The sequence below is a fragment of the Athene cunicularia genome (assembly GCF_003259725.1).
Source record: "Athene cunicularia isolate RWA chromosome 4 unlocalized genomic scaffold, athCun1 chr4_part1, whole genome shotgun sequence".
Classification (NCBI taxonomy): Eukaryota; Metazoa; Chordata; class Aves; order Strigiformes; family Strigidae; genus Athene; species Athene cunicularia.
The window spans coordinates 16,609,728-16,634,306 of NW_020799098.1; the positions used below are offsets into that span (position 1 = coordinate 16,609,728).

At 36.8% G+C, this 24,579-nt stretch overlaps 2 protein-coding genes across 5 annotated transcripts in view; one reads left to right on the forward strand and one right to left on the reverse strand.

Moving 5' to 3' along the window:
- MED28 (mediator complex subunit 28) overlaps nucleotides 1–3,408 on the forward strand; it is a 3,747-nt gene extending 339 nt beyond the window's left edge. Inside the window, exons 2-4 of the mRNA XM_026846932.1 lie at nucleotides 2–98; nucleotides 615–727; nucleotides 1,180–3,408. Coding sequence (XP_026702733.1) covers nucleotides 2–98; nucleotides 615–727; nucleotides 1,180–1,377 — 408 coding nt within the window. The 3' untranslated portion in view covers nucleotides 1,378–3,408. The remainder of the gene's footprint in view (nucleotide 1; nucleotides 99–614; nucleotides 728–1,179) is intronic.
- Nucleotides 1,508–24,579, reverse strand: part of FAM184B (family with sequence similarity 184 member B) — a 42,114-nt gene continuing 19,042 nt past the window's right edge. Inside the window, exons 3-11 of one of the 4 annotated variants that reach the window (XM_026846908.1) lie at nucleotides 21,668–21,778; nucleotides 13,140–13,352; nucleotides 11,747–11,900; nucleotides 10,666–10,778; nucleotides 10,070–10,254; nucleotides 6,324–6,441; nucleotides 6,036–6,140; nucleotides 5,143–5,339; nucleotides 1,508–3,732 (exon numbers count right to left, since the gene is read on the reverse strand). In XM_026846908.1, coding sequence (XP_026702709.1) covers nucleotides 3,642–3,732; nucleotides 5,143–5,339; nucleotides 6,036–6,140; nucleotides 6,324–6,441; nucleotides 10,070–10,254; nucleotides 10,666–10,778; nucleotides 11,747–11,900; nucleotides 13,140–13,352; nucleotides 21,668–21,778 — 1,287 coding nt within the window. In that variant the 3' untranslated portion in view covers nucleotides 1,508–3,641. Of the gene's footprint in view, nucleotides 4,288–5,142; nucleotides 5,343–6,035; nucleotides 6,141–6,296; nucleotides 6,442–10,069; nucleotides 10,255–10,665; nucleotides 10,779–11,746; nucleotides 11,901–13,139; nucleotides 13,353–21,667; nucleotides 21,779–24,579 lie in introns of all 4 variants that reach the window. The other 3 variants (XM_026846907.1, XM_026846909.1, XM_026846910.1) reach the window with 3 other exon arrangements.

The window sequence follows — 24,579 nt, forward strand, 5'->3', positions numbered from 1 at the left end:
CCCCCGACCTCCGCGCTTCCCTCTCTCGCAGGCCTGCTTCGCCTCGCTGGTGAGCCAGGACTACGTGAACGGCACGGACCAGGAGGAGATCCGCACCGGTGAGGCCCCGGGGGGTGGTGTCGCCGCGGTGCCCAGCGCCCCCCGCCTCACTCCCGCCGCGCGGAGCCGAGCCCCGGGCGGCCTTCGGGCGCCGCCGAGGTGCTGCAGCCCAGCGGTGTGGAAGCCCCGGGTGCCCCCGGTTTTCTTCTGCAGGCTGAAACGCAGAGGGGCACGGCACGGGCTGCCAGCGTGTGCCTAACTTGCCCTAAAACTTGCTGCTAAGTTTTGCAGGTGCATTTTCTTTATTCAACCAAGTCCCACAGATTATTTTATCACTATTTGTCATGGTCAAACATGTAATAAAATTTGGGAAGAAGAGTTATCTTGCACCTTTAAAAGAAGTTCTTAAAAGTTTGCAAAGCAACGTTTTATATGTCGTTTTAATGTATCTGAAGATTTTCTTCCTGGAAGTACCATGAAAAGTGTTTTTAATAGAATGCAGACAATGACCAGCATCAGCCTGGTAACATCTTTTTTTGGCATCTGTTCTTTATATTTTCTTATTTCATGCTTAGGTGTTGATCAGTGCATCCAGAAATTTCTGGATGTTGCAAGACAAACTGAATGCTTTTTTCTACAAAAAAGACTGCAGCTATCAGTCCAGAAACCAGAGCAAGTAATTAAAGAGGTATGTTAAAATTAGTTTACCTGTGTTGTGCTACATCAGATAAGCTGTGTACCAGTACAGTTAAACACCTTGTTCACACTAATTTTGGGTTTCTCAACATGATGCTATATTTTTTTAAGTTGGTGGATCTCGACTTTTAACATAGCTCTCATGAACCTGGAGAAGCTGGATGCCTGCTGCTCTGGGGAGTATTGGAACACAGATGATGGTTTCTTTGAAAGAAACAAACTAGTTAAATTTTGCTGGAAGTAATGATCTCTGAGCTCTGTGATGCATGGGAACAGAACCAGTACATTCACAGTGCTTTCCCTCTGTTTTGTTAGATGCTTTTCCATTATTAGGATCCCTGTAAGGTCAGCTTGAAAACTCAAGCTAAAAATTTACATGCTCTTTATGTGAGGTTATTGTCATGAATACAGTCTGTTTACTAATACACATTTTTTCATCCATAGGATGTTTCAGAATTAAGAAATGAATTGCAGAGAAAAGAAGCATTAATTCAGAAGCATTTAGGGAAACTGCGACACTGGCAACAGGTCCTGGAAGATATCAGTGTACAGCACAAAAAGCCTGCAGAAATGCCTCAAGGCCCATTAGCTTACCTAGAACAAGCATCTGCTAATATTCCTGCTCCAATGAAGCAAACATGATCTTTGATTTTATGTAGCTGAGTATTTTCAACAATGCAAAGCAGTGTTCTTTTTACTTTGTATGCTTTTTGTATAATGTAATTTGTATTACAAATATGAATAGTTAAGACAACTAAAAGTAATTTTTTTCTTTCCAAATATGGATTGATTTTATATTTCAGTGGGAAATATGCAGAGCTGCTACTCATGATGCTTTCTGGTAGAAGTGTTTTCCAGAATGCATCCTGTTCCTTCTAGAAAGGGGGACCCTAGCTCTCCCCTAACTATATCTTTGCTGGTACGATGAAAAGATTTGCAATGATTGCTGTTTGGTTTTGCTGGAAGATTTAAATGTTTTATGATCCAGTCATTATCCTATTATCCTTAAGTACCACTGTAGAAGCACTCTTAGAATTGTCTCTATCTAGGTCAGATCAAGAGTGTACTTTTTTTGAAGGGAATTGTCCATCTCTGCTGGATTTTTGCTCACCTCATGAAGGTGGGTCTCAGCATACACAAATTTGATTCTAATAAGATGAAATGAAATTAAAAAATGCACTATGCCCATTGGGGCATACATAGTGCAGGTCCCATGTTACTGGTGTTCTTTGTGTCAGGTTTGTGTAGAGATGGTCCAAAATAAAGAGCACTCATTGTAGATGTTGGGTCATCAGCTTCTATTGGGGTGCATTATTCAGTAATGTAAGCGTAGACAAAAAAAGATTTTGGTGGTAGAAACAGCAAAGGAGCCCTGTTTCTCTATTACTAGGCAACAAGCTTAATTCATCCATATAGGCAGGAAAGCCACTTTCTACAGACCCAGTCCCTAGAAATTAATAATTAGAATATTGTAACCCTGGAATCTTGAATTAGCAGTTGTGTACTGAACTTTGTGGTGTGCTTTTAAAGTTCTAGGGGCAGAGTGGGTGAAAACTAATGAAAAAGCCCTATACATTTCTGATCCTCTCAGATACCAAGGCACTCCTCAGTGTAACTTACTGTACACCATTTTATCCCCTTGATTATATGTGTAAAAAGTGTCTTCTTGCCAAATTTGATGCTAAAGTCTCCTTCCAAACCAAGCAGTTCATCTTGGAAAAAAAACCTAGACAGCTGGGTTTAAAGCACTGGCCTGTAGAAGCATTCTGACCCTTCTGCCACCTTTTCACCACCGGTGAGATGCAGGGGCTGTTTTGTAGTAAGTGCTGGCATTTGCTGGTACAGTTCTTGCTGGCTGTTTGATACAAGAAGGGGTCAGGTAAAAGTTGTTAATGTAGCTGGGCCCTGCTAGTTGAAATTAAATGGGAATTCAACTCGTACAGCAGTTGAAAGATGAACTAGCCTGTCTTAAACACAGCTGCTGGTTGCGCAATTCTCCACCTTTCACATTTGTTGATGAATTACCTAAGTGTTAATTTCTTTCTGACTGTCTTTCCCTCCCAGTAATGAGTTAGCTAGCATGATCTGATAAATGGAGTCATTCCCCCGCTTTGCATGTAGGTGGGCATTAAGAACAATGTTGAGATAAAATGCACAAGTACACAGTTCCCATAGATCTGGAACTGTATCACTCTGACTTGCACTTCAGCATAACATAGCGCTACTTGGCAAAACATAGAAATGGATGATTTACAAGCAAGTTTTAATGTTCATACTTACATATTATCCTAATTTACCAGGCTGATACATGTACTGAAGTGCAACAGGAATACTGTATTTCAATGCTGACTATACAAACCAGTTTATTAAGCAAACCAGAAGTATTTCTAAACCAGCCTGCTATAAACATGCTACTATTGGAGGTATACTGCATGGTGTAGAGCTTAAAATAAGTTTAACAAAAACTTGTTAAAAAATTAAAAAATTGCACTATTATATACAGAAATTATTTTAAACAGCTGATTAAGCAAATATGTAAACCTACAGAAATCTACAGAAATACCATCTTTTTTTGCAGCTGGAGCCAGATGGACAGGAAGTATCGGAGACCAAATTGCATATTTAATGTAATTGTGGAGTGGTAAAGCCTCTTGATTAAAAAGTCTTTTCACATAAGTATCCAGAATTTTGCTTTTACTTGATTTTTTACAGAGGTTAAAAAAAATGCGTTTTTCTGAAATCCATGCCTGTAACTCCTTAGTTACTAGATGTAAGAGAATGCAGTAGTTACTAATTATTTATTTGGGAATTACTCCCCCTCCCCCATCATATATTGGATTATCATTCCCTAAAAGAAGACAAGAACAGGTTTTTAGTAAATCTGACAGGTATGGAAATACTTTGCTTTAAAATGAGAAATACTTTGTAAACCATTCTTGGTGCTGAGGGTCTTGATTTTGGTCATCTTTGGTTTGTGGTGATTCATTGCCATGTGTCCTGTGCAAACAAATAAGCATTAGCATCACTTACTTACAATCTTACCATTATTTAATACTTTTTTCCTCATGATGCTATGAACTCATCTGTGCTCACATGAACTGGATGAGGCCAAGAGGTGCCAGCTACAATTTCTAGTGGAATCTGTGCTAGCCAGGTAACTGGGCTAACAGCACTGGTAGTAACACAAAGGAAGATGTGAAGGAGAGCTAAACGGCTGTGGAGAAATGTTTGAACATAGTTCTTGGTGCTTCAAGAATATGAAGTCTTGAAAATGAGAAAATGGCAGCTGCAGTTCACTTAAAAATATGAAATATGATTTATGCATTGAAAATGTTTGGTAAAAGTTTCATTTGGAACTGATTTATCTGAATATTAACTGGCTTTTATAATCAATCCTATTTTATAGTGTCTGATTTTTCAGCAGCCAGGATGCTTTTTTAATTTCAGTTTGCTTATAGTAGCAAATACGACTTCACTTAGAATTGATTTAAAAGATAAGTAGCTGCTAAGCTACCTGCAGTCTCCCTGTATGTTTCCCTTTAAAATACAAATCTGATTTGCCTTAGCAGTCATCTGGCATGACACAGAATGCTTTTTCTTTAAGATGTAGGAATTGCCAAACTGGATCCAAGCCCGTGTCCTGGGTTATTGTCCTTGGCAGCAGTCAGCACCATCTGCCTTCAAGGAAAGAACTCCGTAGCACACAATTTACAGGGTAACTAATCACTAGGAGCTGAGAATGCTGGCTTTTGTCCTGAAGTACAGTGGTAGGGGCTTTTTTAAAATATTCATTGTAGCTGTAAAATGTTAACTACATACATTTTTAACTATTTCTTGAAGAGATCATTCAGTAATATACAAGACTAAGCATTGTTTAAATAACTGAAAAATTTGAAGAAAAATGTCAAGATTTTCAGAGAAAAATACTTAAGAAGCTTTTAGTTAAATATCTGCTAATTGACTTTTAAGTCTCTAAGCCCTTTGCCAAATGATAGCTCAGATTCGTTCAAGTATCTTCTGAAATAAAAATATGCCATCTACATCTACCAAGTGCAAAGTGAGGAAACAAGAAGGAAAATACATCCTTAACAGAGCCACTAATATGCGCCCAAAGTTTTAAACAGCCATGTTTACTATTAATTGCATTCTTAGTTAAATATTTTCAACTCCTCTTTTTGTACTAGCAGGAGTTGCAAGCATAAGCTCTGCTGGGCAGTGATTATAGCCTACTTCTGCCGTAAAATTTTGGGTGTGCTGGTAGAGAATTGTACACATGGAATTCACTGCACGACAGGAAGCGTACGTCACTGTTTATTTCCAAATATCTAATAGTGTTTGAATTGCCTACAAGATTCTCAATAACAATTCATTTATCGTCTTACAAGTCACTGCAAAATGGACAAATACCTTGTGGCAGCACTGCTGTCTGAGGGCTGTGCTGATGGAGAGCCCACCCTGAGGCAGCCAGGACTCCCGTCTAAGCTTGTAGATTTTGTTATCTGAGGAGCACTTCTTTTTGATCTCAAGTCACAGCTCAAAAAGTTCTTTGCGTAGGAAGCTAAATTCGGAACACTGACAACACGACTGGGCACCTCAGCTGTCTTCTGCTTTTTATTGTAACAGAAAAGTTTATTACACACACGTTTTTTTCACACTTTATACTATCAAACCTCAACAATACCTCATTCCCAGATATCTGGTGAGGAGCAGCCAAAAATGAAGATTCCCATCTTCTCTATTAAGCATTTAAAATAAATCCTCAGGGTATGCTGTGGGGATCCATGGATTAGGTAGTCCAATTAAAATGACGTGTATTTGACCTTGAGGTTTTAGATACATCAAAGCCGATAGTTTTACAGAGGTCAGTTAGGTGCTTTCCATCAACTTGACCTCCCTTCTTTCCATGACTATAGACAGTATCATACAGAGGGGCTGGAATGCCAAGGGGCAAATCCTAAGCAGCCTAAATATAGTTCCTGATGCATCCAGTATCACAATGCTCAAATCTGCAAATAGGTCCCAAATCTGCAAGCAATGGCTGTGCTTCTCCCAGAAGACTGAAGTCTTTGGAGTTCTAGTGTTTTATATTTGCTTAAACACTGGTATATATGTACATATATATTTCTACTCAATTTATGTTATACTCAGCACCTGACTGTAGGCTGGCTTACTGGAAAGAATTCTACTGACTAACATTACCATAAGAAATGAATAAGACCTTTATTGTCCTGATCATCTGTATGATTCAGATAGCAGTAACACATCATGTTTTGTGATTTTAATTGCATTGCTCATCTTACCTTCATGGAAGGAGTCAAGCATCCTGTATTGGGGTTGAAAGAAAATGATCGATTCCTGTAAGATTCAGTGTTGGCTAAAAGTGAATGCTGAAATTTTCTTCCTTCCTGGCAGAAAAGAAAGTTATGTATATGGAAACATCTATTTGTAGGAAGTTGGTATGGAAACATATATCTGTCAAAGTACTCCAGAACAGAATGGAATTAATGAGTCTGAAGCAATGTGAAACACTCAAGAGAGCCTTCCAACAGATTTCAAAACACATGTATACATATAAAATGAAATCTTACCATCAGCTGCTTGATAATCTCCTCTCTCTCACTTAATTTGTCTTGCAGACAGCTTATAAGGTGTGTATCTTTTGATCTGGCCTCCCATTTTCTTGACTTTTCTTCTAATTCTTTAAGTCTGTACCAAAGAAAACGCAGACCAGAAAAAACCTTCCTCAGACCAGGTTCAGAAGAGACCTGAACTGTACTCTGCCCTAAATTCCAAGCCTAAAATACAGGGACATAGTCAGACCTTTTGGATAAAAGAGCATTTTTTAAAACCAGGCACCTGTACATGGATTACATATACATATGATGGACATGAGAAAACAAGTCATCATTTCATCAGCCAAGTTAATGAATTTCTCTACTTGGGAAACAGTGCTATGAAGTTCACTTGCCGTACTGAGAAATGTATTACAGACTACAAACCACCATTTTGTGGGTTTTTTTTGGTGAGGGTAAGGTTATTTGAGAAGACTCCCCCCGGTCTTACATTCTTAATTTAGCATATCTTGGAGTTTAGATAAAAAGACAAATCTTAACATCTGAATGGTTTGAGACCTGCCTACATGCAAGTAGGTCTCTCTTCTGGACCTCTGTCATGGACTTGGGATAAGAGAAAAGGATAACAGATATGTATAATCAGGATTATTTCTGAGGGACCTCTCTTGTACAGTCTGAAGCACCACAGAATGCACAGAGGGCCACCAAGTGTATATATTTACATGAGTTAGTGGGGGCTGTCCTGGAAAATTTGCAAGAGTGAGAATGTACAAGAGCTTAACCCCAAAGATGATGCTCTGCTGAACAAAATTAAGTACAATATCATGGATCAAGGTCTCTGGTATCATCTGTGACAAAGATTTCACATTTCTTAAAACTGCAAGATGCTAAGTGCCAGTTTTAGCATTGCAAAACTGTATGGATAGAGATTTACATTAAACAATATTCAGAGTTTATTACAATATATCTGGGTCTTTGTGTTTGCAAAGGAAATACACATACACTTCTATTTCAGTGCTTATAATATTCTACCTATGAGTAATAAAAAAGTTATACGTACTGAGAATAATAATTTCAAACAGAACTAATGCTGAGGAAGAGGAAAATTATTTGGAGACCTTCAACCTTCAGGAAATGGAAGGTCTATTCTATATAATGATGCTATTGGTATTCTGTCTCTGGTTGGCTTGTACAACAACCTTAATGGTCAAACATGACAATAAAGTACCATAGGAACTCACTTGTATTAAGCAAAACTATTTTGAAATCTCTGGGATTTTAACATGAGGCTCAGAAACATTTAATAACTGCCTACTAACATCCTAAAAATAAGTTAAAAAAAAAAAAAGTGCAGGTAAGAAACGTTATAACAATACCTTTAACTGCAACATGTGTCTAACGGACAATATATTTTGAAAGATACTGCTATTTAACACTATCAATTGAAAACTAAAAAATGCCTAACATTTTTTCAAGCCTAGCCATAACATTGCTTCCAGATACCAACCCCAAAACTGATAGACATCTGTTGAAGACTTGTTGTTAGCTTGTTGTCTTTTGTTTGCTAATGTTTTGTTAAACTTTGGAGAAACTTTTTCATTAACACAATACAGAGGCCATATTCTGTTGTTTCCTGATTAAAATAGTGATGTCAGACTCAGGAGATTGTAACTATCACAAAAGACACTGTTTACCTCTTTTTTTTTTTTTTTTTTTTTTTTTTTTTTTTTTTTTTTTTTTTCACTTGTTTCTAAAATGCTTCAGGAAAGGCCAAAAGGCCCACAAAAGGTTTTTGCCCTTGAAATGAGACCACAGCCATGGGAGTGATTGATAGGACACTTGGCACAAAATAAGAAATGAGTAAAAATGGGGGCAGAATTCCTAAAATGGACCTTCAGGGGTAGAGTAAAAGCTCTTCTTCAGAATAGCCATTCTGGGATATATTCTCTCTTCGCATAAAAAACATTTGCTCTCATCCTAGTTCTTGCAAAAGGTTTCTGTACTGGAAGTGGAATTCACACAATTCACAAGGATGGAAATGGGAATGACTACTTCAAGCAGATTACTGGTTTCATTTACTATTCCTACTGTTGCCAAGAAATTTTAAATAATTGGTTTTAAAAAAAATGGCACATACAAGTAACAAGCCACTATTAGCTTTAAATCAGAAAAAACTATATAGCGTAAGACAAGGTCACTTGTTAAAGTAACAGAAAAAAAGCTGTTATGTATATGCACTCATCAGTTTAGTTATTCCCCTGACCAAATTATTGGTCCTGCAAAAGCAAAACAAGAGCTGCAAGTTAATGTTCCAGATCTTACATGGGTTAATTTCAGAGCAGCCTATATCAGGTGCCTAGGACCATTTGAGCTCTTTGGTTCTACCTCCTGTTAGTTGAAGGATTTTTCCTTACATAATTTCCATTAATGCTTCCTTCTCAAATGCTTACTGTAGTAGAGCTACATCATCTACCCCCTGTAAAGATTATCCTCCAGTGCAGCTGCTTTAGCATGAGGCCTTTTAGACCTCATCACTGACATGTGAATAATAATTCTCTTGATGAAGAGAGATCTAAATTCCTTCAAGGTAGCTGGAGGGCACTGATGAAACTCTCTGGTTTGCAATTCTCTCACTTCAAAAGCTTGAAATGAAAGCCACTTTCAAGTAACTCTCCAAGAGTGCAAAGAGAAAAAAAAAAGTTTCTTTCTCATTCTTTAAATATCTAATGACTGGTAGACAGCAACAGAATTGCTCTGGCCACTCCTGACAAGTCTGCTGAGAGACACTGTATCCTCTCGAGCGCTTTTCTCTAGACTGTATAGGACATAATTTTAAAGATCCCTTTAATACTATACTCTTCAGAAATCCTTTTATATATACAGCTCAATTTTAGGGGTATACACTCTATACGATTGCAGAAATTAATTGAAAGGTACCCATGCACCAGATCCCTCAATCTCTCTGCAAAGAGAATGTGTTAAGTATGATCATTCAGAAATTTAAAAGGATTCAACATCCAGACAAACCCACAGAACAGTGATCCTCAGTCTTGCCTCCTATACAATAGGTAAGTCCTGCACTTTTTCTGTACACAGATAGTAAGACTGCTATTACTGCAATGCAATGTGTGCTCTGAGCCTGTGGCTGTAAGAGCATGCAGTGCACCTTCTACAAAGACAGTCAAGTCAGGTTGCCCTTTCTGTGCCCTGACAGCACACTGCAGCTCCAGGCTTCCATCAGCCCAAAGGCACTGTCAGTGTCCATTATCAGTGCCCTTACTCCCTCAGTACAAAGCTGGCTGTTACAGCTAAAGCAAAGTTTTACAGAGTACATGCAGCCTTCTTGAGTGCCCCCTTTAGAGTTAACAACTCCCTGGTTTCAGCTACTGAGAGTACACAAAAAAACCTGATATTTATTCTCAGAGATTTCTACATTTTTTTAATAGCTCTTGAGTGATTTTGGGATTTGTTTGTCTTCCAGTGCCTTTCAGCTGACATTACGCAGATTTTTTCAGGTCACTCCTGTGGGGCTACACTGAACATATTTCTCTGTGACATACAATGAACAGTTAGTTCAAATGCTTTTATTATGGCTGGAGAGAAATGTGAAATGAACTACTGCTTTTGCAAAACTCCTAACCTCTAAAATTAGTACTTTAGAAAGGAAAGATTCTGACATTCATCACATTTAGAACACTTCTGATGCCATCACTGTTACTGACTCTCTAGAAAGCACTGTGAAGTGTGAATTTAAGGCAAACCTTCTGTGCTGTTTCTCCCTGTCCTGAAGCTGTGAACCTTCTTGCTTCTGTGACTCCAACTCAGCACTGAGTAGCTCCATTGTGTCCTTCAAAAGTAAATTCTCCTTCTTGAGTTTGGAAATTTCACTCTGGCATTTTTCCAGTTCATCATGAAGAGATCTGATCTGGCTCTGGCTACTTCCTTCCTAAGAAAAAGGCCAAATTTAGTTATTCACAGCCTCCAATTATTTAATGCGAATGCTCACGGGAACTGTGTGCATTTAATTTTTGTGAACTGATTTTTTAATTATATGTATGATTCTATGTGCAAGACAAAAATCTATGATCAAAACTTCCTTAATATATTTTATAAATTTTATTGCAACATTCATTTATTTACTTGTGTTGTAGATTCTGATATTTAAATGGAAAAAAGCCTGCCCATAGGGAAAAGATTATAAACAATACTAACATTGTAAAATGTGACATAAGGGAAGGAAACCTGTTCCATTTTTCTAACAAATTCTGTACACTTCTATTATCTCTGGAGAGAGAAATCTGATACTACTGCTTTCACAAAATGTGTCATGGCAACCAAGCAGGAACTGGATTCTTGCCTGTTGCTTCTTCAGTGTCCTCACACTCCTCAGCTCCATTTGGAGTTCTTCTATTTGTTTCTTGAGATTAGTGCACAGTGTCTGTTGATCTGAGAGTTCCATCCTTAGAGATCCTAGTAACAATCAGACAGACAATCATTAAGGCAGTCAGAGGCCAGCTGGATGGAGAAGGTAGATATAGACAGTGTAGATGAAAACATTAACACAGTATATTTTGCTTTGTTCCTCAACTCCTTCACTGTTAAGTATAGTTAACAGTTAAGTATAACAGTATAACAGACTGTTAAGTATAACAGTCCCCTATTAGTAGAGAGGTAACACAGTTGAGCAACAGTAAAAAGATATGGAGCTACAATAGTAATGATTCAACACTGGAATCAGAGAGGTAATTCTGTGGCAGTTGTTTGGCAGACTAAATCACTATAATTGCTTTTTCTAACCTTGAACTTTACTGCAGTATCCCCGAGCTTCCCTGTTCAGTCTGCTGGTGTTTATTATAGAGGGCCATAAGGCACACTGAGAAGAGCTCTGGAGAAGTCTTAGAGAAAAGTACACCACTTATGTGAGCAGGTCTGTCAGATATTGCATATACAGATGAGCTTTAATAACCTGAGTTCAAACCCAGACATATTACAGATCATCCTAATGCAGTGTTCTGTTTAGTTCTGAAAGTTTAGGGAACTTTCTAAACTGACTAAACAATATGTGTGGAGCAACTGATCTCCACTGGTAAGCTCAACAGAACAGGCTTGAACCACATATACTAATTCTTCACATCATAGAAAAAAAGAGGAAACTCATATACACTAACTATGGTATTCCAATTTAATATACCTGATAATACATACTTGACTGTTGTACACCAGACTACTCTCCCAGCAACGTTCTGCTGCTGACAGTTGAGAGCTAGGTTACCAAAAAACTATTAACTCTGTATTACTGAAATTGCAGGGTATGGAAAAGGAGATTCACAAAAACCTGATTTCCCAGAAAATGGGAAAGAAAATGAATGGGAGGAAAGTTAGTGCTTCTCAGCATATAATCAAGCAGTAGGAGCTGTACATGACATTAGACATTATACCTAGCAACAGGGTTTGCTGCTTCTGTATCTGCTCGAGTTCATCATGTAATTCTTTCTTCGCTTTCTCTTCCAAGGTTTGTATTTCCAGCCTATGAGACTGATGTTGGATCTTGAAAGTCTCATTAAATTCCTTTTTCAAACGTTCTTCTGCCTCCTGTAAGCAAAAGCCCCGCCCCCCCCCCACAAAGTAGTTGGAGCCTATTTATCACCTTGTTATTTTACTTGTAACAATGGGATGAATCTGGTCTTTCATAGTAGAACTTTTATTTTCATCACCACTTTACATGTCACTCCATCAACACAAGAAAAATAATGAGCTGAAGTTAAAAAATAAAAATTAATAGGGACAAGAGAAATCATAAAGATATCATCTATTAGATTTGCTGTACATCATGAAATAGTAACACTGATATCTTTGCACTGTTTGGCAATAGAATGATGTTTTATTATTCAATATAAAAATCCCCTCAGATTTGACCTGTATGTCATTACTTATCACAGTGTGTCAGATAGAGGCTTCTATCTTTCCTTGTATCGTTCTTGGCCAAAACTTCCACTGTTGTAGGAAGTGCTGCTGTTGATACACTGTAAATGACAGAGCACTTGTTCTGTAGAGGCTCTGAAAGCAAACTCCTATCCTCAGTTTCATTTTTACCAGCTTACTGCCTTCAGCTTGATTTTGTTCAAGATGGGATTTTATTCTGAATATATAAAAAAGATACTTAGGGTGGTTTTACTACATATGTTTTATAAGCAGGTTTTCCCTAAGGTATGCAATATCAACAGGGATATCTGAACTCCATGTCAAAATCACGTATGTATTTAAGTTGATTTTTTTTTCCTCAAACAGAACATTCTTTAAAACTTCAATATATTGCATTAACATTTTGTCACTGAAATAAATTAATTTAGAAGCTTTGGTTATCCATTTAACAGAATTGATTTCTTGAAGGTATCTAAGGCAATACACATGATTATACAACTCTATTATACTTCTTTTAAAGTATTTATGTATAAATTAATAATAGATGAAAAAGAGTAAAACTGAGTCCTGTTAATAATACACTTAGGAATCCCCTTCTATTTCTGAAGCAAGAGCACAGCTAGAGGAACTTGTATTTGTTGCAGCTTAACCACAGAGGATACGCTATATTATTTTATGAAACTAATTAATTCACACTGTGGTCTAAGTTCAAATGTTAAAATCATTAAAAAAAAACCCCTGAAGATGAGAGGTTTCAAAATAACAGAATAAGTAATTCTGTGCAACAATGGCAACTCATCATTAAGATAACTGGAGATAAACTGAGTTTTGATAATTGTCTCTAGCCAAATATGATTTATCCCACAATTTTTTTTTTTTTTTTTTTACACTAGTATGTTGTAAACTGACCTTGAGTTCCTGATTTTTGCTTTTCTCCAACATTTTTAAGACTTTCTGATGTGATGCCTCCAGCTGCAGTTTATCATTCTGGTTTTCTTTAATAGTGTTTTGAAGATCCTGCAAAAGCTTCTCTTTTTCTTTGTTGGACTGTAGATTATGTTTCTTCAGTGACTCCTTGAAATTATTTGCTTGTTGATCTAATATTTGCTTCAGCTGAGCCACCTTCCAGAAAAGTAAGTCAGCATAATAGGATTAATGGCTTCATTCACAATGGAGAGGAATTATGTAAATGTGAGTTTATTTTATGTTCTCGTGTTGGTTTATGAAAAATAGCAAGATGCTTGTTCCATGGAAGGAGCTGTTTTTTCAGTGAAGAATGACATCTCTTTTGCATATACTGCCTGTTGCCCATCAAGTACTTTTCTTATTTCTTTTCAAATCGTCTCCATCTCATATGTACAATCCACAGTTCAACTTGCACAACAATTATGGCACAAACCAGGAGGCAGGCCTAAGGCTATGCTTACTGCCATCCTGGAGATGTAACCCTGCAGAGTCGATTTATATATAGAACCAATGGAATCAAGAATTCTGCACATCACACATTATTTTCTCTCCTCTCTTAGCTTAATTACTAAATACAGTAGACATGCCTATAATGGCTGACACAAAAGTAACAAAACCACCCCCTGTTTATAAGAATAACTTGGTGAGACGGGGAAGGAAGGAGTCTGTTCTCAACTCTATCTTATTTGGTTAAGTTTTCTAAACTTTCAGCAAAAATTTCTATTTGCCCTTCTTAAATTTGTCATTCCTAACATCATAGCTGTGAAATTCTGAAAAACTGCCTTCTGCATAGAAGCAGTATGCATTATCAGTCAGGCCAGTTAGCATTTTTGCAGCTCAACCTGACTTCCAAGTCTGCTTTTTTTTCTCTGCCCTGCCTCCTGCAAAGCTTTTATATTTCTTTCCTATTCTTTTGGGGAGCATGTGAAAGAGAATGGTCTATTTTCCAGTTTTTATATACTTGTACAGCCTTAGAGAAACAGAATTCCAAATATGAAAGGAAGAAGTTGGCTTCCTTAGAATTTCATGACTTAAAATTATTCAAATGATGTTACACACATATAACCTGTGACTCCATCCTATTCTTTCCCCTACACTAATGTATGTTTTTTTTCTCTTCTTCAGTGTTGCCTTATTTTTTTTCCCATGCATACTGCAGACTGTTTATAAGTTGAGGAAGTGCTAACAGCTTTATTTAGCTAAATAATTGCTTGTAAATTCAGCTGCACACTTGTGGTCCTTTATGATGCAGCACCACAAAAGCTGGATGAAGATTTAGTAAGTGGGCTAAAGTGTCTATATTACGTGTTTCATTCTTATAGCACTTTCCGGTATATTTTGCATTATGTAAGAGAAGAGGAGATATGCTGTGCAAAGCCCTTACTTCTCCTTAACTTCAAGGCCACAGTCAGCATTGCACTATCCAAAGGGATACTAATGAGCTATGTCAGATCTCTCCAAATTACAGGAATCGTTTCTGATGATGGCTAAATGTACTCCTGCTAGCTCACAGCTGTTTTTTCTCATGTCAGTTGAACATGCTGGCTCGTCTCCTCCAGAGGATGTTAATTCTCTCCTTTCCTTCTCCTAAGGCCCTTCTCCATTCCCAGATGGATCACAGACCTTATTCAAGTACTCCCTAAGCCTCTACCATTCTCAAGTTTTCTGTCACAGAACTGAGCTTTGAAGGCTCAAAATGGTGCAAACCCCTATCAGAGCCTCTATCAGTTCCCAGGGCTTGAACTCCTTTTGGAGAAAGGACATTCTGTACTCCCACTTTATGACCACAACTGTCAACTACATTGTACCTTCACTTCTAGTCCTGATTTCTGCTTTTACCATTTCCTGGCATCTGCTCCCTTCTCTCTACTATTTAGACAAGTCTTTAGGTCCCAGAAATGAATCCTGATATTAAAAAAGAAAAATAGATGTGAACCATTTTTTTTTGGAAACACTCAGACTTATTTCTACTTGATCAGTTTGTCCTATTTTTTTTTTCTATAGAACAACTGAATAAGGGCCTGAAAACATTGTAAAAACCTGCTCTATTAAGTCTGATGGTAGTTTATAATTTTCAGTAAAAAGTTCAGAGAATTCACAGAATATCAGATGAAGATTATTTATTTCTATGTAAGCATGTTTCATGTGAAACATGAATGTTCATGGCCTTCATGTGCTGTAGAGATTAACTCAAAACCTGTTACCTGAACACACACATGTCTATGAGAACTATGTAACTTCCTTTACTAAATCTGTAAGCAACTACAAGAAAGAATTACTGTTCCATTTCTGAGTAGGTTTACGGCTGCAGAACTGCTGTTCCTATACACAAGTCAGTATACTGTGTTCCTTCCATTTAAACAGAGTTTGTCTTTCACTTCAAATTCGCAAGTCAGGTTCCTTTTCTCCAGTTAATTGGTGGCGGTCATTACTGACCATCGTCCTTCCAATGTCTTGCATACAAAGGGTCATACTATTATAATTATTTCATTATTTGCAAGGACACAAATGGCTCTGTGTGTGAGAGAGAAAGGAAGCATGGATGCACAGAAAAGTCAAGAGAGCAAGAGAGTATGTGTGTGTGCATATGAAGGTAACTGGGGCACTAACCCAAGTGATGAGGCCCTAGGTTGCCCAACTGACAACTTAATATGTAAGTGAAGAAGTGGCAACAGGTGACACACTGTAGCTCACCCTATAACCCAGTGACAAGGAAACTTTTTAAATGGTGAGAAAGCTAACAGAAGGAAAAAAAATCCAAGTCTAGGTCTCCCACACATCATGGGAATGCTAGGTTGGTAGGTAAGAAGAAAACCTTCACCCAGTGTTTTCTGAATCAAATTTATTTTGTTCTAAGTGCCAGTCAATGAAAGATTAGTTTTACCACTTCTTAAGCAATTTCAAACCAACATGGTACATTTGAATTTCACTCAAACTATCCAACGAAATTGATTTGAGTTAGCGTATTTGAAAGAGCACCTAGCTTCAGCCACCCCAAACTGTGTGTTTGTTAGCGAATCATCCAGTTGTTTTCTGGCTTTTTCCTCTGTGTCAGCCAATTAAACACAAAGAAACTGTCTGAACAAACTAGTGAAGAATAATTGCTAAACGTTATTCTTAATGAAAAATATATTTTTTTTTTTAAACGTGTCTTGTGATGGGATCTATCTGTGGCCTGGATACACTCCAAGAACAGTCAGATGCCAGAGCCACTTGCCAACCATACCTTTGTTTCTAGAGCTCCTGCATTTTTTTTTTTTTTTTTTTCAAATAAGTGGTAAATCATAAGCTTTAAGTAAATGGTCATTTTGGCTTCTGGTTAGAGGTAAAACATTTACTTTATCTTAAGGCCTACTGAACTCAAGCCAATGTTTTCCTATATTAAGAAAGGAAACACTGAAGTTTTTCGGTACTGCTGTTCCTTATAAAATTAACCTTTGATGTGAAACTCTTGATGCCATATGGTACCCTGTATCAGCTGACGTAATATGCATTAGAATTACTACACTCAAGCATGCTTTTTATTTCTGGTCTTCCTGAAAGTAAGACAGTGAGTAAAAGAGATGTGCCAGAAGAACAGGCTGTATATTTTCCAACAGAAAAATTTGAAACAGGAAAAATGTTGCTTGGAATACTTCTTTTTCAAATTCAATATTCATCTACATGGGGAAGATGAAGAGAAGCCTATATAAACTTCAGCTATGGTCACACGATTATTAACCTTCCAGAATCTCTTCACAGACAATTATTGGTTCCAAGCACTACTAGCATGAAACCTAAGATCATACTAACTAGAAATAGGCTAAGCAGTAAACTGGTAGCAACAGAGAATGTAATGTAGTAAGTAATCAGATGGAAAAGTATTTCTAAGAATATTATTTTTCAGTGATTTAGGGAAAAAGACATACACAAACACATTAGGAAGAGAAACATACTCTTTCCTGCTACTTCTAATGTATTAGAGGTTAAGAAACAAACATTTCCATCCCATCAGGTTTCCTCCTCCTGTCTTTCAGTTAAAATGGTTTTCAAATCCATCATTGCAAATCCTCCTCTGGAGTATTTTGCAGTGCCCAGGCTTTTATTGTGTTTCATTACTTCAAAACAGATAGCCAGACCCTCAATTTGTAAAACTGGTAAAGCAACACTGAAGCCAAAGAAACTATGCCAACTCATGTAAGTCTAGAATCTGTTTGGCTCCTTTCACTATTAATAGACCAGCAGCATTGTTTTATGATGCCTTTCTGCTGCAAAACAAAACCTCTTGAAAAAAACTGTACCTCTAATTGCATTATTTTATACACAAGAATTGCTTGAAGTGGTCTTAAAGATGAAACTAATACCTATCCACAGTATAAACTCTAGACAACTATTTTTCTAGGCTCTGTTGAATTCTTTTCAAATTTCTGAGTTATGTCTGCACTTGCCCTTTCTTATGACGGCTGATTTTGCCTCCCACTGTCTTCCAAGTAAAGAAAAAAAAGAACAACTATTACTAAAAGATGACAGATAATTTTTGAAATATTTCAAAAGTCTTTCAAGTTTCATTCTTTTCTAACCATAATTACTGTCCTTCTCCTGGGACAGTGGCTTGATTCTTTTGAAGAAGTACCTCTCAGACTTTGATAGCCCATGTGCAAAAATACTGGGCAAGTGTAAGGCAGTACATGCCATCACAGGTGGCTCCCCCATTTGACTTCTGCTTTGATTATTTTAATTCACTGTGCTTGCAATCACTATGAATACTTGAAGTCTATCTTATGTCTGCTCTCCCCTTCTTTTATTTATTGTATGTAAGAAGTGTGAAATCTCAAAGGCAAGATCTAAAGTTGAAATCAGAGAGAATATTTTGACTTCTGTATATTTTAAGTAGAAAGACTCAAGTTTCTCAGTGCATTGCTAGGGGATGAATTTATATAAAAGACTTAAAAAGCTACTTTTTGATGTATTATACAAGAGTCACCACAATTGAGAATTTGTTCAGAGAGTTAAAATAAGGCACCCAAAAGGTATAGCATTTTACTCATATTATGATGTAACTACATCAAAACAGTAATATCAATAACAAAATAATGAAATTATGTTTTACTGTTGTCTTTAGGCTTATCCCACAGTTACTTCAATTAAGTTCATAGTTAAGTTTACAGTTAACTGCCTTCCTAAACTTTCCTGACCAGAGAGACAGGTGTGAACACACTATGCACATCTCCACTGCTGCTATTTGGTACCAACAAGATCTCTCTCGAGGCTTTGGGCTTTGCTGGGCTAGCATTGTTCAAAGATATATCATGACAAGGCAATGCCTGCACTTCCATTTTATGTACCTTCTAATTCCAGCGTAGTCCCTTTAACAACGTTGAAGAAATCCTGTAGTGCAGAAGCAAGGAACTGGATGACTCCTAATGAATTAGCACTCAACTCACGTAGAACCTCACATCATACTTTCCAAAGGACCAAACAGATGTGAATCCGATTTCTTTATCCAGAAAAATCTTAGTAATACAGAAATACCACCACTTTGAAGTGCATCCCCAGAGAGATTAAATTATCATGATTCTGTCTACTCTGCATAGTGTTCTAGCTATGTCAGCCCGACCAAAAACGTGCTTTATGCAGCCAAGGAATCTATATTTAGATCTGAAATTGTATCCAGGTTAGAACTGGATTAGTAACAGCACATTGCCTAGCCTTTGAGGCGGAAGCTCTGGGCTGAGCCATTGTAAAGATTCCCAGATGGGAATCATGCCCTCAGTGAAATACATAATGTTGTACAGTAAAAGGTGGTTTCTTGGCTGTGAATATTCACATATTTATAGAAGGAAAGTATTTATAAATTGAAATTACCTCACTTCCCTGCCAATACTGCCAAGTAGTTGGTTCCGAAAGTAACTTAGCGTACCAAGAAAAATACAATATTTCTCTTCTGAGGGAGCATTTCCTCCCTTTTTGAAGCATGGCTAGATTCTAGCATATTTTTCTGTCCTGAATGTGTGACTTCAAGAAAAGTAATTTGATCACTCACTGACTCACTTTTTCCATCTGCAAAACCTGAACAATAATTGCTTCTTGTCATAAGCCTTCTGATTTCTTTGAGACCTTTCAGTGGAATACATCACCTGCATGCATATACACAATACTATGAGATCAGATAGTGTGTGCCACTACTCTCCCTTCCATCTCTTCCTCTCACACCAAAAACTAGTATAACTTTCAGGCATTACCCAGGAATGCCAAAATATCATGGTAAATTTTCAGCTTTGAATGGACTAAGATATTTTTATCAAAATATGTACATTTAGGGGACATTGGAAAAGAATGAAGATGACTGATTTCTGAGAACTCATATTTTACATTAGGTGCAAAGAAGTCACTCTATCTAGAGTAACACAGGTTAAATTGACCTGAAATTCTCTCAGAGAAGAACCTGTAGGAAATGGTGCATGCAGAAATCTGTAATGAAAGCCAAAACCAGAATTTAGACAGAACTTTAAGAACATTAAGAACTACACTTAGATTCTGCATTGCTAAGACTGAGAAATGGATAAAATGCCAGAATCCAACTATGATACCAGAATCTATAAATCTGTTTTACAGGAAAAATGAAAGGGAAAAGACCATGCTGCACTCAGAACTAATACAGCTAATACTAATTACAGTGTGAATCGGAGAAAAAAAGCAGGTCTTACATAGTAAATGACCACAATACATGCGATAGCTGGAATGTGCTGCACCAAGCAGGAGTGATGGCACTTGGGAAAGTGGAAGCAGGTAGGAGAGATGGGCCAACATCTTGCATAGCCCTCTGGTGAGACTATACGTCCTTTTTCTGTCTTAAAACACTTAAAAAGAGCTTATTACACTCAAAAATGCCACTCAGAGGGCACAAATGCCAGCTGAGAAAGATCTAGGTCTTCAACTTTTGTGGAGCTGTTCCCATGCAAGTCACCACTGAACTTGCTGGAAGTGAAACTGGTTAGAATCAGTGGAGATGTAAAGCAATGGAAATTATAGACAGCCACTTAGAACAGTGGCTATCTGTAATTTAGTAGTTTCACAGTGTGAGCTACCTAATTCCTGTTGTTCATTACTTTTTCCTGAACTAGAGTGAAGAAATGTTGTATATTTGGAAATACCCTCACTTTGTTTAATAAAATCTTGGAGCCTCAATACCTGGATTGGCAGGAAAAAAAACAAAGAAATGGATGACAAATTCTCATTGTGAAAACATATCTGTTCATCCATAATCTCCCAGAATGCACAATCATAAATAATTTCATTGTTCTTCTGAAAAAGGTACCAAATACAAAGATATACTTGGGGTAGAAAAATAAATGCAGCACTGAGCATCATCAGAACTTTTCACTAGGGCACTGATTTCAATTCGGTTAAAGCAGTTGTTTAGTAGTTTATCCATGAGATAAAAGTATCAAAATGTTCACAGGCAAAAACTTCACATAATCACACTGAAGAAAAAGAAGTATCCTGTACGTAGCATTTTAAAGCAGGTAGCATTTGCTGACAAGAACTGAACACCACAAAAGAGGAACACACGAGGGGAAGAAAACGTGTATTGACAGTTGTCAGAAATTTTAAAGGTGAACTGTTTACCTAGGTAAATAATTGCCTTGTAGGGATTCTGCTTTTGTTTTGGCAGAAAATTATTTATCAACTTGTTACAGCTTTTCAACTAATGACACTTTCCTGTATAAATATTTTGGTAGATGTACTAATCCAGAAAATTTGCATCACTTGGCCTGCAACTAACTATACATTATAGCTGTTACAGGTGGATAATCTAATACTAACACATCTCAGGTGTTTTTTTCCAGATTAATCCATGTCCACATTAAGACTTAGGTGTAACCAGAGTGGGGAACAGTACATAAGCTATGACATCCTCAAAGCTACTTTGGGGTCACAGTGCTTTCTCTATTTCATTCTTCATCTTGAGAACATACTAATATATACTAAATTATTGCACATTCCAATCTGCTTCACTTAGCATGCATACTGTCAAGCAGGCAGAACAGAGACAATTATCTATTCGACCTTTTTTCCATTCCATTTGCTTGCTCAAGGGAGCAAGCAAGCAGCCCCTTTTACATGTCTACACACAAAAAAGAAAAAAAAAATATAAATCAGCAAGTCAACAAGTGCTGTAAGGAAGATTCTAATTTCACTTAGCCCTGTAAACAGAGCCACCATCCAACCCTGACATACCCAGACTTCTCACCAAAAAGCCTTTGCACATCTCCAAAGAGTGAAATTTGAAATTTATTAACTAAATAGGCTTGTCAAAATCCTCATAGATGTTCAGGAGCCGTAATTTCTGTTATTTCTATCTAGAGTCCTTGCATATTTTCTTGAATGACAGTCACACCAAATACGATTAAAATCTAATCAAGAATCTTTCAGATGAGAGGAAAAACGAAGAGTCCTTTTATTACTGGTTTACTTTATGCCTGATTTACCTCAAATGAAGAGTTTTGAAGTTTCCCAGTTAGGACTTCTTTCTCTTTCTCTAGTTGCTTTAGTTCACACTCAGATTTTCTTTTAAATTCCTCTAGCTGTGTCTGAAGCTCCTAAAGTAAAAAAAAAAAGAAATAAAAGTGCATGTAATAGCTGGGACAAAACATGAAATATGAAAAAGAACATTTCATCTACATTAACCTAGATAGAACAGTTTACACAGTAATACATACTACTGTTTTTCAATGTCAGTCATGTATTATTCAAAGAAGTATTAACAGTTTGGTTTGGTTCTTTCTAATACTAGTGTTAGACAATACAGCTCACATAATCCTCATCTTCTACTGAAAGCTTCCCTGAGGTGAAAAACTGTACAGCATGAAGAGCCAGATTGTTTTGTCTTAAGTGGTGTCAGTGTTTAAAAATAATTTAGTGTGCAAGAGTCACTCACAAGATCTGAAAAAACACAAGTATATATTGGCCATATAAGTGACCAGATGACTAACTAATGGGTAATTAGTGGAAAAGGAAATCAAAGGAAGCACTATTTTATAGCATCCATTTAAAAAAATCCCAGTGAGGGGACAAAATAAAAAGTTGAAGACAATATTATCATGTTATTGCTGGAATAGTTTTTGAAAAATCAGTAATAACACTTGCAAGACAGTGACCAAGAGCTTGTAGCAAATGTGAGCAATTGTTTATTGTAGGAAGACGGAATGTGCAACTACTAGAAATGTCCTGAGGTGATATATATTAAAAGCTTGTTAGTGTGCTTGCTTTGTGCCAATTTACTGACTCAAAAGAATATTCTACCATATTTTCAGACACCACAAATGGAGGAAACAGGAAAAAAACCCAAAACAATTTAACACCTCCCTCGTCCTGTACAGCCCCTTCTCACAGCCTCCCTACCCCCATTTTTATAGCAAATGACTTAAAGAATTCAAGATAACAGAAAAAGTACCTAAAACCTAAGAAAGTGATAATCATTGGGAGGATGGCATGATATTAGGAAACAGAAGCACAGGCAATAGTGACATATTCCTTGTAAATCATAATTAACTAAAGGATAATACTAGCATTTCACAGTTTAAAACCAGGATAACTATTAGGTAGGAATTAAAGGATGGAATCAAATACAGAGACACGAATATTTCAAGGGAGAAATTAGGTTTAGTTTTGCCTGTAGGAAAAGGAGAGGATATAATGGGCTTTTTGATTAAAGCTGAAGATGAAGTGTTTGCAGCTTTCCCACTAGAGCTCTGCCAGCTGACTTCCTTCTCTATATCTTAAATTTTCTATCTGGAAAATAGATACAATACTTGTCAAACAGCTGCTATAGGCCTTAACTGCATTACAGGATATAAAAAGCATTAGTAACAAAAAATCCTATAATTTTATTTAAGTTTTACTAACTCAAGATTTTTGTGATTTAATTAATATGAATCTCTAAGAGAGTTATAAGCAATAACATTTATATTGTCTATAAGCAATAAATGACTATTATTATGCCTTTTTTTGTGAAGTGTTTGATATTTAAGTTTTATCTGCCTCACATGAAGATCTTCAGCCTGGCATCATTTTAAGTATACTTGTACAAATTTATTCACATAAATTAATACAGTACATAAAAGTCCCCTTCATAAGGCTTGATAACGTAAATATGTACCATGAAGAACTTCATCTTCATTTAGTGATCAAATATAAGTACTTCCACAATCAGATAAAATAATTTACTCACACAGTTTCCTTTTTGAGAAATGAGACTGCATAAATGTATAAACTTCAGCAGTTTCATAGGCAGAAATAAATTATTCTGACAAGCACTTACAATTCCTAGTCTCCAAAATCTAGAAGGTACTATGAAGCTCAACAATTAGTGATAGGAGCTGCATGCTTTTTATGACTTCATAACTTGTCAGCAAGCAATTTGAATATTCTCATGTAAATGTTGAACTCAGAAAGGTACAGCAGCATTAAAACTGAGAAAAATTGGTAGAAGTATATTCTTATCACCAAAAGGGGTCTAAAGAACACCTGACCAGTAGTCTGATTGTCCAGTTCTACTGACTGCTCTAATCAACTTTTTTTCAACTTTTTTTTTTTTTTTTTGGTCTATATGTCTGACAAACACGCAAGCACATTAGGAAACAGAAACTAAATTCCTCTTTAGTTTATTCTCAAATCTGGCAACCCACCTGGGCATGCACTGAGTTACAAGCTTCACTAAGCATTAAAGCATGTGCTTAAAACTAAACATGTGTTTCAAGTTCCTACTCCATTTGAACACATTTCAGCTCACATTTAGGTTCCTACTGCACAGAAACATTAGATTGCTAACTTCCTGAAGCGAAAGGATTTAGCCACAGACAGCAGTTCTCGTGAAAGTGAAATTCTTTGAAGAATCTCTTAAGCCAACTGCTGCTAATGCATACCAACAACAAAAAATACAGCTCAGCCACTTAAAACACATTGAGAAAAGGTATTGCTCAGGCAACCTGCCTGGATCCACAAGATGATGAGCATTCTTTCTGGCTAAAGTTAAAAAAGGACATATACATGAATGTATTTGTAACTACTCATCATTTCACTAGTAACACCAGCACACACTGAATCCATTTTACCAACATTTTGCAGAATTAGATCCTCTGCCTAAACAATACAAAATTTGGATTAAATCAATGTATTTGAGTATTTCACAGCAGCAATCCATCAAAATTTAAGTCAGAAATAAGAATACACCTAGAATACATTTTTCTTCAGAAGGCACCTTATATTAATCACTGCAATTGTCACGTGCAAAGCATGCAAGGATAAATGTTGCTAAGAAGGCAGTTTATCACATCAAGGATAAATTCACCTTCCTGCCTGTGGAGGTTTTCACAAAAATATATCAGCTTGACTCCCCCCC